This window comes from Anabrus simplex, chromosome 2, assembly GCF_040414725.1.
Source record: "Anabrus simplex isolate iqAnaSimp1 chromosome 2, ASM4041472v1, whole genome shotgun sequence".
Classification (NCBI taxonomy): domain Eukaryota; kingdom Metazoa; phylum Arthropoda; class Insecta; order Orthoptera; family Tettigoniidae; genus Anabrus; species Anabrus simplex.
Window position 1 is genome coordinate 93,744,062 of NC_090266.1, and position 14,797 is coordinate 93,758,858.

The following is a 14,797-nucleotide window of genomic DNA, read 5'->3' on the forward strand; positions in this document are numbered from 1 at the left end:
ATTGTTGCAATTTTGATGTAGTTTGGTGCTGGTTGCCCATTTTTCACAGTTCCCCCAGCACCTGAAGAGCTGCGCGTCGCTTTTAGCAGGGGACGCCCTAACCTTTTCCGAGGCACCATATTTGCTTTGTCCATATAGGCTATTGTTACGATGGGCTCGCCACACCCAAAGGCATTTTATACCTACTGCCAGGTTCAAAATTAGGCCGCCCCTAACATGGAGACAGACGCCTTTCGTAGCCGCTCCTCTGGAGTACAGACGCTACGGGTATGCCCCTTCCGCCATCTCCGCCGTACCGAAGTCCACCTTCTCCGCCGTAGATGCCGTTGAGGTCTTCACTCGTAACCCTGAGCTGGGACCCATACCAGATGTTACACACCGGGTCAGTGTGCTGTTTTTATCATAGTTAAAAATAAATCTGATAGAAAGGAAAGTCTTAAAAGTAGGACTATTACGCACTACCATATTGCTGATAAAGCAGGCATGAGGCAGTTTTTAAAAAGTAATTATGATCGATGGAAAATGGTAAATAAAAATGTAAGCAGACTCTGGGATGGGTTTAAAGCAATTGTTAAGGAATATGAAAATAGGTTTGTACCTTTAAAGGTGATAAGAAATGGTAAAGACCCACCTTTCATAATAGAGAAATAAAGATACTGAGAAGGAGGTGCAGATTGGAAAGAAATTGAGTTAGAAATGGTTGTGGAAGTACGGAGAAATTGAAGGAACTTACTAAGAAATTGAATCTAGAAAAGAAGTCGGCAAAGAATAACATGATGGCAATCATAATTGGCGGTCATACAAATTTTAGTGAAAAATGGAAGAGTATGTATAGGTACTTTAAGGCAGAAACCGGTTCCAAGAAGGACATTCCAGGAATAATTAATGAACAAGGGGAGTGTGTATGTGAGGATCTTTAAAGGCAGAATTATTCAGTCAGCAGTATGTAAAGGTTGTTGGTTACAAGGATAATGTCCAGATGGAGGAGGTGACTAATGCTAATGAAGTATTAACATTTACAAATGATAACAGTGACATTTACAGTAAGACACAAAAGTTGAAAACCTGAAAAGCAGCTGGAATTGATAAGATTTCTGGGGATATACTAAAGACAATGGTTTGGGATATAGTACCATATCTGATGTACTTATTTGATTATTGTTTAGTTGAAGGAGCTATACCAAATGAATGAAGAGTTGCTATAGTAGCCCCTGTGTATAAAGGAAAGGGTGATAGACATAAAGCTGAAAATTACAGGCCAGTAAGTTTGACATGCATTGCATGTAAGCTTTGGGAAGGTATTCTTTCTGATTATATTAGACATGTTTGCAAAATTGATAACAGGTTCGATAGAAGGCAGTTCTGTTTTAGGAAAGGTTACCGAGCTCGATAGCTGCAGTCGCTTAAATGCGGCCAGTATCCAGTATTTGGGAGATAGTAGGTTCGAACCCCACTGTCGGCAGCCCTGAAGATGGTTTTCCGTGGTTTCCCATTTTCACACCAGGCAAATGCTGGGGCTGTACCTTAATTAAGGCCACGGCCGCTTCCTTCCCACTCCTAGCCCTTCCCTGTCCCATCGTCGCCATAAGACCTATCTGTGTCGGTGCGACGTAAAGCAACTAGCAAAAAAAAAAAATAGGAAAGGTTATTCCACTGAAGCTCAACTTGTAGGATTGAGGGTGCAGGTTTCAATACCATAGGTTAAGACTGGTGTGAAGTACTGATTGAACATCACCAGCTTTGATTTTGTTGGTATTTTGCGATCCCAGAGGAGTGTTCGTACTTGTTGGTAAAAGTGAGAGCTCTTCTGCACTCTATTTGCCACCTTTGTGGCTAGTGTATCTCGAGATATTACACTGCCGAGGTATGTAAAGCTTTCCACACTTTCTAGTGGATGGTTTCCTAGCATGATGTTCGCTGGTCATCCCTCTCTGTTTATTGCCATCACTACTGTTTTGAGTTCGCTTATCTTGAGATTGAACTCCTGGAACTTAACCTTCCATTCATTGAGTCTCGACTGTACTTGTTCCTCAGTTTCTCCCCAGATCATAACATCATCATTGCATTTAGTTCACCAGAGGTTTTCTTGATGTTCATCATTATGTCAACCATGATAAACAATAATGGGGATAGTGCACTGCCTTGCTGGATTCCACTTTCGGTCTCGAACTAGGATGAATGTCCATCACCCAGTCGCACACAGCTGGTACAGTTCTCATACAGCATCTGAACTTTCCACACCAGTCTCTCTGGCACATTCTTTTTTCTCAGGCATTCCGGTATCTTCTCAATCGATCGATCGATCAATCGATCAATCAATCAATCAATCAATCAATCAATACTGATCTGCATTTAGGGCAGTTGCCGAGGTGGCAGATTCCCTATCTGTTGTTTTCCTAGCCTTTTCTTAAATGATTTCAATGACATTGGAAATTTATTGAACATCTCCCTTGGTAAGTTATTCCAATCCCTAACTCCCCTTCCTATAAATGGGTATTTGCCCCAATTTGTCCTCTTGTATACCGACTTTATCTTCATATTGTGATCTTTCCTACTTTTAAAGATGCCACTAAAAGTTATTCATCTACTAATGTCATTCCATGCCATTTCTCCGCTGACAGCTCGGAACATACCACTCATGATATAGATGTTGAATCCCATGCGGAATCTGAAATATTTGTTCTGAATGAGTAAATTTATAATACCAGTATAAATGGTCCGTTATTGGACATTATAAATTTTCCAGCTAATTCATTCCTGGTTGCCAGCGTTTCGCCCCCATGTGCTAGCCAGCGTCTCGGTAGGTGTGCTAGGTACCAACTGATGAGCACAGCGTAGCACATGGGGGCGAAACGCTGGCAACCAGGAATGAGGTAGCTGGAAAATTTATAATGTCCAATAACAGACCATTTATATTGGTATTATAAATTTACTCATTTGCAACAAATATTTCAGATTCCCCATGGGAATCAACATCTATATCATCTGATGGCCAAGCAGGCATCAATTTTTGATAAAGAGACGAAGTCTCTCATAGTGCATTGGCACTGCCCGTGGCTACAATTAGCCTACGCAGTGGCTTCCATGGTATGCGCTAGCCAGCGTCTTGGTAGGTGTGTTATGTACCAACTGATGAGCCCAGACTAGCACATGGGGGCAACCAGGAATGAGTTAGCTGGAAAATTTATAATGTCCAATAACGGACCATTTATATTGGTATTACATACCACTCAGTCGAGCAGCTCGTCTCCTTTCTCCCAGTTCTTCCCAGCCCAAACTTTGCAACATTTTTGTAACGCTACTCTTTTGTCGGAAATCACCCAGAACAAATCGAGCTGCTTTTCTTTGGATTTTTTCAAGTTCTTGAATCAAGTAATCCTGGTAAGGGTCCCATACACTGGAACCATACTCTAGTTGGGATCTTACCAGAGACTTATATGCCCTCTCCTTTACATTCTTACTACAACCCCTTAAGACCCTCATAACTCATAACCATGTGCAGAGATCTGTATCCTTTATTTACAATCCCATTAATGTGATTACCCCAATGAAGATCTTTTGTTATATTAACACCCAGATACTTACAATGATCCCCAAAAGGAACTTTCACCCCAACAATGCAGTAATTAAAACTCAGAGGACTTTTCCTATTTGTGAAACTCACAAGCAGACTTTTAACCCCGTTTATCATCGTGCCATTGCCTACAGTCTATCTCAACCCATTATCGAGGTCATTTTGCAGTTGCTAACAATCTTGTAACTTATTTATTACTCTATAGAGAATAACATCATCCGCAAAAAGCCTTACCTCTGATTCCAACTCCTTTACTCAGATCATTTATATATATATATATATATATATAAGAAAACATGAAGGTCCAATAATACTGTCTTGAGGAATTCCCCTCTCTTGCAATGTTGTCATATGCCTTCACATTGTCTAGGAAAACGACAAACAGATTTTGCCTTTTTCCCAATATTTTTCTATTAACATACGGACACTAAAGATTTGACTTATAATGAAAATAAATAAAATTCACTCTTGAAGTTCTAAACTGAATGCCTAAATCAAAAATTATCATTAATTAATTAATTAGAGTTCACTCTTGAAATAATTAGTAAAGTTGATATTACTCAAGTTCGAATTCACTGGAAAAATATCTAACGAAATGGCTGTCTCGACTGCATTTTATAAATGTCCTTCAAAGTTCTTTCCACTTGTTAGCAAGTTCGTTTGAGCTTTGGAGTAGTTCTGGTAAGACTTAATATTATACTGGCTTTTTGTGTAAAATTGAGAACTATTTGTAAAATTGAAAGTCATTTAAGCAATTGATCATTACTTGGAAAACTGGAAGTGACTTGTGGACTGGGCAGTTAAATTGAAAGTCACAGTTCATAAAGTTCGAACTGACTGTTTTTTAAACATCACAGATGCATATCACTTTTATGTTGTGGTTCTGGATGTTGAAGTTGCTGGCTCTGTCTGACTGCGTCTTCACAGCCCCAGAGTGCCATATATCCACTGACGACCAGGAACACCATCACCATGCCCCCGACAATCCGGAACACCATCAGCACGTATCCCCCGAAGCTACCACGTTCCCATGATTGAAGTTCACACAATGGCACAGTGGTTAAGTCTATGCATGTGGCATCAAATTGCTCACACCACTTGGTGTATTATAGCATTGTTGATTCATAATTAACAAGTGTAACGTTCATAAGGAAATCTCACTTGTGATATTTTGAACCAAGGTTCAGTTTAATAATGAGATCGAACTGTCACTGTCCAACTGCATAAGTTCGATACGCTGAATGCACTGTGTTCCCGACTGTAAGGAATAAGGGGCATGTAATATTCAGAAAACAATTCTTTTCTGCCTATCTCACACACCATAATGTATTAATTCTTAGTTTCACAGTCCATGTTCCCTTACTTGAAGTATTGGGCACGTAATTTTAAGAAACAGAGTCCTAAATAGCTGGTCACTTGCAGAAGTTCATTAAATTGTAAGTTATGTTGTTAACTGACAGTTCTGTAACACAAGGCACAAAAATAATATGTCCCATTGAACAAAGTATTACACTCGGGTTTTCAAGCAAGCAATGTAATATGTTAAAGTGTGTGAATGCTACAACATTGAAAGAAGTCCTTTAGAAGTGGACGAAGAGTTTTGAGTGTAAGGTTACACTGCTGTCACAGTCAAGTTCTCACCTAGGCCGTGCCTCACTGATACTGAGTTTGAAGTTGCAGATGTTCGGAACTTGGTACTCCACGCACTAAGTCAAAGCATACTCGCTGGTACTACGTCATGCAGCAGACCTCCACCGGTCTCTGCTGTCGGTCGCTGTGTGTAGTTGAGTCTCCAGTCTGGCCTTTTATACAAAAACTTGATCCTGAGCGTGAACGTCATGGATATCACCCGACATTTTAACATCATAATATCTCCGTAAATAATCTAGCTGTTGACTTGACATTTGAGTACGAGCTATTTGTTATTTCCAGCTACCCTTGTCCATTTGCTATTATCTAATCAGGAAGCGAAGATAGAAAAACTGTCTAGATCATTCCTTTTGGCGTGCAAGCCATGTGTTCGGTGACATAGTGGTCGTGCCTTGGCAAGCTGCAGCCGAGCTTGCTAGCAGCATGTGTTGCATCACAGACTACAACACTCAAAATTTAAACTTATGAAATGAAACAGGACGTGCGGTCTCCAGTTCGATTACGGACAATTGCAGGCTTAACCAGGTGGTTCCCGTTTCAATACATATTATTGGACTCTTCTATGTATGTTATTTTTAATGATGATAGTGTGTGAATTGTTTTCTTAATCTGCATTGTATTTTAATTCATGTACGTTCCACAGACAAAGGCAACCACATTGTGTCATAAATTTTATAAGGGACAGAACATTTGTTTTGTAGCCTAAGAATCTTGTTCACAATTTTAACCTCAAACTTTTATTGTATGGCTAAAGATGCCTTAAATTTAAGGCAAAACATGTACTGTAATTGGATTTAAAAAAGAAATATATGTAATCAATGAGATTACATGAAGTATTGAATAGGTCGAACCTCAGGGGAATTCTTTTGTTCATGGGAAAAAATAGATTTTTAAATACGGACAAAAATAATGAACTTTATAACATGTACTATGATGACATACCGTGCCGTCCCCTTCCCATTGGAAGCTCGCCCATAGGAAGAACACAATGCATGCTGGAGTAGAGCATATCTGATCACTCTGTACCATGCGTGAAAGACTTTGCTCTTGCTCTGTTTTGGATACATGCTACTCATTCCTTCATAATGCACTATAAAGTGTTGCGAATTAAACATATAGCACATTGACCTGGAGTACCATTTGGACATGTTGGCATGTTTTCAGTCTGGTCCAAGCATTCTTTGTATATGGTTTATTAGTTGTACTTTTGAATATGGTAATATAGTGGATTGTTGTTTGCTGCATGTCCTGAAGTTCCTTCTCCTCACCAGTTATCAATATTTCAAAGATCTGCTGAAGATAAGTGTATTTCTACTCGATTGATTTTGGAAAGTTTATGTTCATCTGAGGATGACTTTCTGTCTGGTTCAACCACTCAACATATTCTGACCTGATATTCAATGCTGCTTACATGAGCTACTAATTCTTTGTTGCTCTTCCTCCATACTATATTCTATTCTATTTGAGTTACTGTCCTCAAATAACATAATCACCGATAGTGCGGCTCAGATGGTAGAAGTTGGCAATTTCAATCCCAGCTCAGTCGAGTGGTATTTGAACGTGTTTAGATACATCACCCTCATGTCAGTAGATTTACTGATGTGTAAAAGAACTCGTGCAGGACAAATTTTCCTGTGCCACAGCAGCTCTGGAAACCTTAACAGTAGTTAATGGGAATTAAAGCAATAACGTTATTATTACTGTTGTTACCATATATTATACTCCATATTATCCACATGTAGAAGTGAGTGGCGAGAGTGCTGTCTGTGATGTTCCTTGCTCTATATGAACTTCTTCTGAGAGATGAGCTGGTCTTTTGCTCTATTACTTTGTGTGTCTTAAAAATCCTTGTTGGCTGTTACCAAGGTCTAGCGATTGGCTTGGCTTTCCCTCACAGTTTGCCAATGTTCAATTCTCAACTGTGTCGTGATAATTGAAATTCTTCTATGAGGAGTGCAGTGCACTCAGCCACCTTGTGAGGTTAGCTGAAAAGAGAAGTGGGTTTAAATCTCTTTGTAGGCCGTTTTGGAAATTTCTTGGTTTGCTCACTTCAACTCCAGGCTAATACCTCTGTAGTGCCTGTTATACAGGGTCACCTCTGGTTTCAATTAAATTTCAATGAAATTAAACTATTTCATGGATACTACATAAATATATAGGCCAGTTTACATTGAATTTACGGTATTTGAAATTTAACAGCTCTTCTTCTTCCTTCTTCACATATTGCAGGTATAACCAGGTTGGATTCATGACCTTGAAACTATGATATAAATGTAACATAAAATCTTTCCAGTCTGTCAAACACACTATTTCAATATAAATTATAATACTATATAACATCCTGTAAAAAATACACCTATTATACAAAGAATGACATGTTTCGTTGTACAAGAACATCTTTAGATTATATCAAATCACCTTAATCATGCATATATACAGTATGTACAGTATTGTTTACATTGTGTAAACTTGTCAATGATAGAGAGTTTGGTGATAATATGAACAAGTATTAACAAATAATTATTTTATTAGTATACAACCATCACTGTATTAACTTAATGAAATAATTCTATACTTATCTAGTCTGCCAAAGCGTAGTCCGTTGTCTCCAAACACTGCTTCAGGACTGTGGTCATGGAGAGGCTAGTGGAAAGTGTGCATTTTTTTTACAGGATGTTATAGTGTTATAATTTATAATGAAATTGTGTTTTAGACAGACTGGAATGATTTTATGTTACTTAGTTAACACTGAAAAGTATACTTCCTTCTTAAAAAAACCAACTATGATATAAAGCAAACATCATGCAGAGTGGAGTAACTGTCTGTATTTTGCTGTGTTTTCTAATGTCAACAAAAAACATTGCCTCTGCATCAGAATGTCTAGGCAACTCTTATCTTGGCACAGTCATTCTCTGGCACTATTGTATCATAGTAAGACGTTGAAAGGATCTGGGTGATATTTAATGAAGTGTGTGTTGTTGACATTAGAATACACAATGAAATACGGACATGTATTCTGCGCTGTGTGACGGTTGCTTCACATCATAGTTTCAAGGTCATGAATACAACCTGATCATCCCTGGACCTGTTACCTGTTTATCAAATGACAGTGTGAAGGAAAATTTCCAATCGGTAGAACACAATTTATTATACAAGCAATCATGTGTATTAAGTACAGTATTCAGGTGTGCATAAATGATCTGTTAAACTTAAATCTTGTTTTATATTTACTGTAATTATAACTACTTTTCAACTTTTTTCTCTCTGTATTGACTAGATTTAGATTGTATTTTACATAGTAACTTGCATTTATTAATATGTAGCGGACAATTCAAATTATTTGTCCATGTAAGAAATCCTGATGTGCTATATTGTTCTTATATCTTTTCCTTAGCATTGAAAGTGACTACCTTATAGAATAAAACAGGAAGAAGAATGGAAACTATGTGAGAAAAATGTCTTCAAAATTGTTCAATAAAAGCTTTCTTTATAAACCGGTTTTGTCCTATATCTAAATAAATTTGGATTTAGACATAGGCTATTGACAGTTCATGAATTTATTTAATGAGAAGTTTTTTAGTGTCTGTTTTTTGTGTATTGTTCAAATGTTATCTGAATGTATTTTGTGCTTCAGGTAATCCATTGCACTGGTCATGTGCTTACTGGAGCTAACTGTAAGAAGGAATTGCAGTCAGCTGGTGCAGATTCAAACACAGAAGCCAACCCTGAGAACCAGCAGCATTGTTTGGTTGCCATAGGGGAACCTATCCCACATCCATCAAATATTGAAATTCCACTTGACAAACAGACGTTTCTAAGCAAACATAGCTTAGATATGAAGTTCACGTACGCAGATGATAAGTAAGTCTTAATGAAGGAAGTTACAATTTTCAAAAGAAACTCGCAGGCAATTTCAGTGAAATTAAAAAAGTGTCTCCTCTGTATCTACTCGGTGATTTTAACTTACGATACATCATATGAAAAATGCAGTTTTCTATATTTACATCCCACTTGCTGGGCTGAGTGGCTCAGTGATTCTGGCCTTCTGACCTCAACTTGGTAGATTTGATCCTGACAAAGTCCGGTGGTATTTGAAGGTGCTCAAATACTTCAGGCTCGTGTTGGTAGATTTACTGGCACGTAAAATAACTGTTGCAGGAAAAAATTCCAGCACCTCAGCATCTCTGAAAACTGTAAAAAATGGTAGTTAGTGGGATGTAAAAACAATAACATTATTATAACCCACTTACTGCATTCAAACATTCTTAGTTATTTTGAAAGAGGACATCTTGTTTAGTGGATTTGATCTTGATAAAGATTTCTGAATAATATTCAGAAGACACATATCCCTTTGTGGTCCTGCAGGCAAGAACTTCAATTCTTTTCCAAAATGCTTCATTTATGCAGTGTTCATATGAGTATCTCTCTGACAATGTTTGTGCACATTAATTTTGATTTTGCAGAGCTCCCATTTAACAACTGAAAAAAAAAAAAAATCATCATATTAGGTAAGGTGTAGTGGGAATTGGAAAAGATGCTCACATAGCATTTTCAGAAAATAAATGAGGAGTAAGAGAAATACCATACCCAGGATTGGAGCAGTCAAAACTGAGATATCGAAGCAGGATCTGTGGAGGCTATAAAGCCTAATGTACGACAGTTAAAAAAAATACAGTTTGCAAATTGTTGCAAGAAAGGACATTGAATGTGTGTGGGGTTTTTTTGCACCCTTTACCGGTAGAGCTGTGGTGACTGGTACTGGTTCTTGCCTCGGCTGCTGTAAAAAATCTACTTACCACAAGTGGAGACTCATTCTTCAGGGGCGATCAGTTCATGGTCATCTTTCGGTGTACATAGGGATTACCTAATGAAGGCTAACTAGACTACTGAATAAATAAGACACCGACACAGACTGATATTTAAATATAATAGATGTTTATTATTAAATAGAAAATCGCCTCACCCCATAACCAATTATTGAAATCAAAGAGCATAAAATGGCTGAGTACTAAAATCATGAAAATGTGGCTCTAATGTCAGTCTGTTGTCTACCCAAATGTTACATGAAAACTCACAAACATTAATTTAATTTAAGTAATTAATTAATTTCCAGTACATGGATTATCGTACACTGACAGTACATTAACTTGTTGACTGACACTAATCTGACATGTATAATAAACAACCATAGTTAAATACCAATACAATAAAACTGTATGATTGACAGTATTATTAAATTAGCCACTGCAATAAGCCTTAATATCATATCATGTGGGTGATCAAATCATGTTAGCTCAGAACATTCAAGAGAAAATGGTGGGGTCCTTGCCCCCTTTCTGATTATCCTTCTCCATTATTTAAATTATTCAAACATTCCTTTCAAATAATACTCAACACTACTGTGTAAAAATCCATTATCTAAATAAATTTAATTTACACTATTATTTTTACCTGAGGTTACTGAATGGCTTTACCTGATATCTCTTAATTAACATAAAAATTTCTTCTGTTCATATAAAGTTGAATTCACAAATTTCTAGTTCAGTAACACAAGTAATTTGTTGTTAGAAACTTTCATTTCAAATTTTTGGTTCAGTAACTCGTGTAACTGTTGTGACTGTTGTGGAAGTTACATCAGTAAATCTAAGAGGGTGTTTACTTTGTTTACGCGAGCCGTCTATTTCCCAGTTTAAATATCATACATGGGTAACACTCCCACTCAAAAAAAAAAAGGAATAATAAAGAAAAGTACTATATTACACTGGACTCATCTGGACTCATAGTCGAATATCACTTAACTAGGCTAACTAAAATAACCAAAAACACATCTGAAAAATAAAGACATCCTAAATCTAACTATACTCGAAATTATCTACACGCACTTTATTTATACACACGACTGTACAAAAAAACACAAACACTCTAGTTTCGGATTGCATATGTGTATAATTCGACAAAGCTTACTAATTTCAGTGTCCATGGATTTCAAATCACTGAATTTAGCAGTGGCCATGACCAAATGTGCTGTTTCATGGCTTCTCTAGGATTAGCAGTAATGAAATAAATTACGTTATCAATTGTGAATGAAACAATCAATTAATCGACATGATAAAAACAAAATGTAAATAGGTGATGGCACAAACTTACCTGGTAACAAACTTGAAAACAAAATACTGAATAAAGGTCCTGTCTACAATATCCTTGTAACTCAGTTGGGTGTCTTAGGCTAACTCGAAGAATATTTACCATGATAAAACTCAAACGGCTTAAGTGTAATTACATTGATTCGCGATGCTGTGCCACATTGGTTTACTTATTCTGTCATGCGGTCCTTACATTTACCTGTGAGTACTCGCTCCACATTATTTCGCTGAGCTCCTCAGCTGGCTTACTAAGGCACTTGTCCTTACACTCAATTTCATTAATTTCATCAGCTCAATCAATCAATCAATCAGTCAACACTGATCTGCATTTAGAGCAGTCGCCCAGGTGGCAGATTCCCTATCTGTTGCTTTCCTAGCCTTTCCTTAATTTGTCCTCTTGAATTCCAACTTTATCTTCATATTGTGATCTTTCCTACTTTTAAAGACACCACTCAAACTTATTTGCTCCCTAATGTCATTCCACACCATCTCTCCGCTGACACCTCCGAACATACCACTTGCAAGTAACTATTCTTATTTTTGTTCCGTATTGAAGATGACGTATATCACAAATGTTATAATAAAATTTATAAAACCACCTATTCAGTACAATACAATCCACTATTTTATGTGGTTAAAATTTATACATAATACTTAAAAGTCTAAGGTTTATGTTTCACCCTTTTTATGGGCATCATCAGCCGATATCAATCTTAAAGTTATTGGATATGGAACCTTTCTAATCTTATAAACTATAGAATAAAATGTTGAACAATGATGTCATAAAATATTATACAAGAACATCTAAAATAAGGACAATGCACAGAAAGTTTGTTAAGAATACTGAAAATTAACAGTTTAGAAGACTATAATGTGGTTAACCTCGAATATGTGAGCATTTAAAACCAAAATGGATCCTCTTCTTACACACCATTAGGACTATGATGGCCTTGAGTGTGAAAGCACATTCATCCAAGGGGAATATTTGTTCCACTCCCATAACATGAGTTCATGATAGTAAGACCAATGTCAAATATATTTAAAACAGAAGTGTGAATATATCAAGTGTGTTAAAAAATATATACAGTTGATATATCAGAAGGAGACGTTGTTCATTATAAAATGTTGAGGTGTCACAGCTAGCTGATGTCAATGCTTTGTTATGTTAGTACGGTAATCGATTGGTTCCAAAAGACGGTCAAGTGGATATTACTATCCCTGTTGAATTATTTAATCGAAGAAATGATCGTGTTTTATCATACGGTGCGTGTTAAGTACGTCAGACTGTTCCAGCGGCGCTAGCTTGACGTCTTCTACAAGAAATCTCATCCTCTTTTCTACGACTTTCTGATATATCAACCGTATATATTTTATAATACACTTGATACGTTCACACTTCTGTTTTAAATATATTTGACATTGGTCTTACTATCTTGAACTCATATTATGGGAGTGGAACAAATATCCCCCTTGGATGAATGTGCTTTCACACTCAAGGCCATCATAGTCCTAATGGTGTATAAGAAGAGGATCCATAATGGTTTTAAATGCTCACTTATTTGAGATTAACCATGTTATAGTCTTCTAAGCTGTTTAATTTTCAGTATTCTTAACAAACTTTCTGTGCATTGTCCTTATTTTAGATGTTCTTGTATAATATTTTATGAGATCATTGTTCAACATTTTATTCTATAGTTTACAAGATTAGAAAGGTCTCATATCCAATAACTTTAAGATTGATATAGGCTGATGATGCCCATAAAAAAGGTGAAACATGTACCTTAACTTTTAAGTATTATGTATAAATTTTAACCACATAAAATAGTGGATTGTATGTTATTTAATAGGTGGTTTTATAAATATTATTATAATATTTGTGATATACATACCACTTAGTTGAGCAGCTCATCTTCTTTCTCTCAGTTCTTCTCAGCCCAAACATTGCAACATTTTTGTAACACTACTCTTTTGTCGGAAGTCACCTAGAACAAATCAAGCTGCTTTTCTTGGGATTTTTTTCAGTTTTGAATCGAGTAATCCTGGTGAGGGTCCCATACACTAGAACCATACACTAGTTGGGGTCATACCATAGACTTATCTGCCCTCTCATTTACATCCTTACTAAAACCCCTAAACACCCTCGTAACCATGTGCAGAGATCTGCACCCTTTATTTACAATCCCATTTATGTGATTATGCCAATGAAGATCTTTCTTTATATTAACACCTAGATACTTACAATGATCCCCAAAAGGAACTTTCACCCCATCAACGCAGTAATTAAAACTGAGAGAAATTTTCCTATTTGTGAAACTAACAACCTGACTTTTAACCCTGTTTATCAACATACCATTGCCTGCTGTCCATCTCATAACATTATCGAGGTCACGTTGCAGTTGCTCACAATCTTGTAACTTATTTATTACTCTATACAGAATAACAGCATCTGTAAAAAGCCTTACCTCTGATTCCACTTGTTTACTCATATCATTTATATATATAAGAAAACATAAAGGTCCAATAATACTGCCTTGAGGAATACCCCTCTTAATTATTACAGGGTCAGATAAAGCTTTGCCTACTCTAATTCTCTGAGATCTATTTTCTAGAAATATAGCAACCCATTCAGTCACCCTTTTGTCTAATCCAATTGCACTCATTTTTACCAGTAGTGTCCCATGATCCTCCCTATCAAATGCTTTAGACAGGTAAATCGTGTTACAGTCCATTTGACCTCCTGAATCCAAGATAGCTGCTATATCTTGCAGGAATCCTACAAGTTGAGCTTCAGTGGAATAACCTTTCCTAAAACCGAACTGCCTTCTATCGAACCAGTTATTAATTTTGCAAACATGTCTAATATAATCAGAAAGAATGCCTTCCCAAAGATTACATGCAACGCATGTCAAACTGACTGGCCTGTAATTTTCAGCTGTATGTCTATTACCCTTTCCTTTATACACAGGGGCTACTATAGCAACTCTCCATTCATTTGGTATAGCTCCTTCAACCAAACAATAATCAAATAAGTACTTCAGAAATTGTACTATATCCCAACCCATTGTAATTAGTATATTCCCAGAAATCTTATCAATTCCAGCTGCTTTTCTAGTTTTCAACTTTTGTATATTATTATAAATATCATTTTTATCATATGTAAATTTTAATACTTCTTTAGCATTAGTCTCCTCCTCTATCTGGACATTATCTTTGTAACCAACAATCTTTACATACTGCTGACTGAATATTTCTGCCTTTTGAAGATCCTCACATACACACTCTTGTTCATTAATTATTCCTGGATTGTCCTTCTTGGAACCTGTTTCTGCCTTAACACATGGGTGACCGGCCTCGAGAAATCTCGTAGTACGCTCGCCAGCGGTAGGTGACGGGCCCCGAGAAATCTCGGTTTTATTCGCGACATTGTTTT

The 14,797-nt window shown here is 36.8% G+C and overlaps 1 protein-coding gene across 5 annotated transcripts in view; it reads left to right on the top strand.

Moving 5' to 3' along the window:
• Nucleotides 1-14,797, top strand: part of LOC136863908 (hypoxia-inducible factor 1-alpha) — a 579,725-nt gene that overhangs the window by 271,906 nt on the left and 293,022 nt on the right. For all 5 annotated transcript variants that reach the window (XM_067140321.2, XM_067140322.2, XM_067140325.2 and 2 more), the window contains one exon: nt 8,859-9,085. In XM_067140321.2, the coding sequence (XP_066996422.2) occupies nt 8,859-9,085 (227 nt within the window). The remainder of the gene's footprint in view (nt 1-8,858; nt 9,086-14,797) is intronic.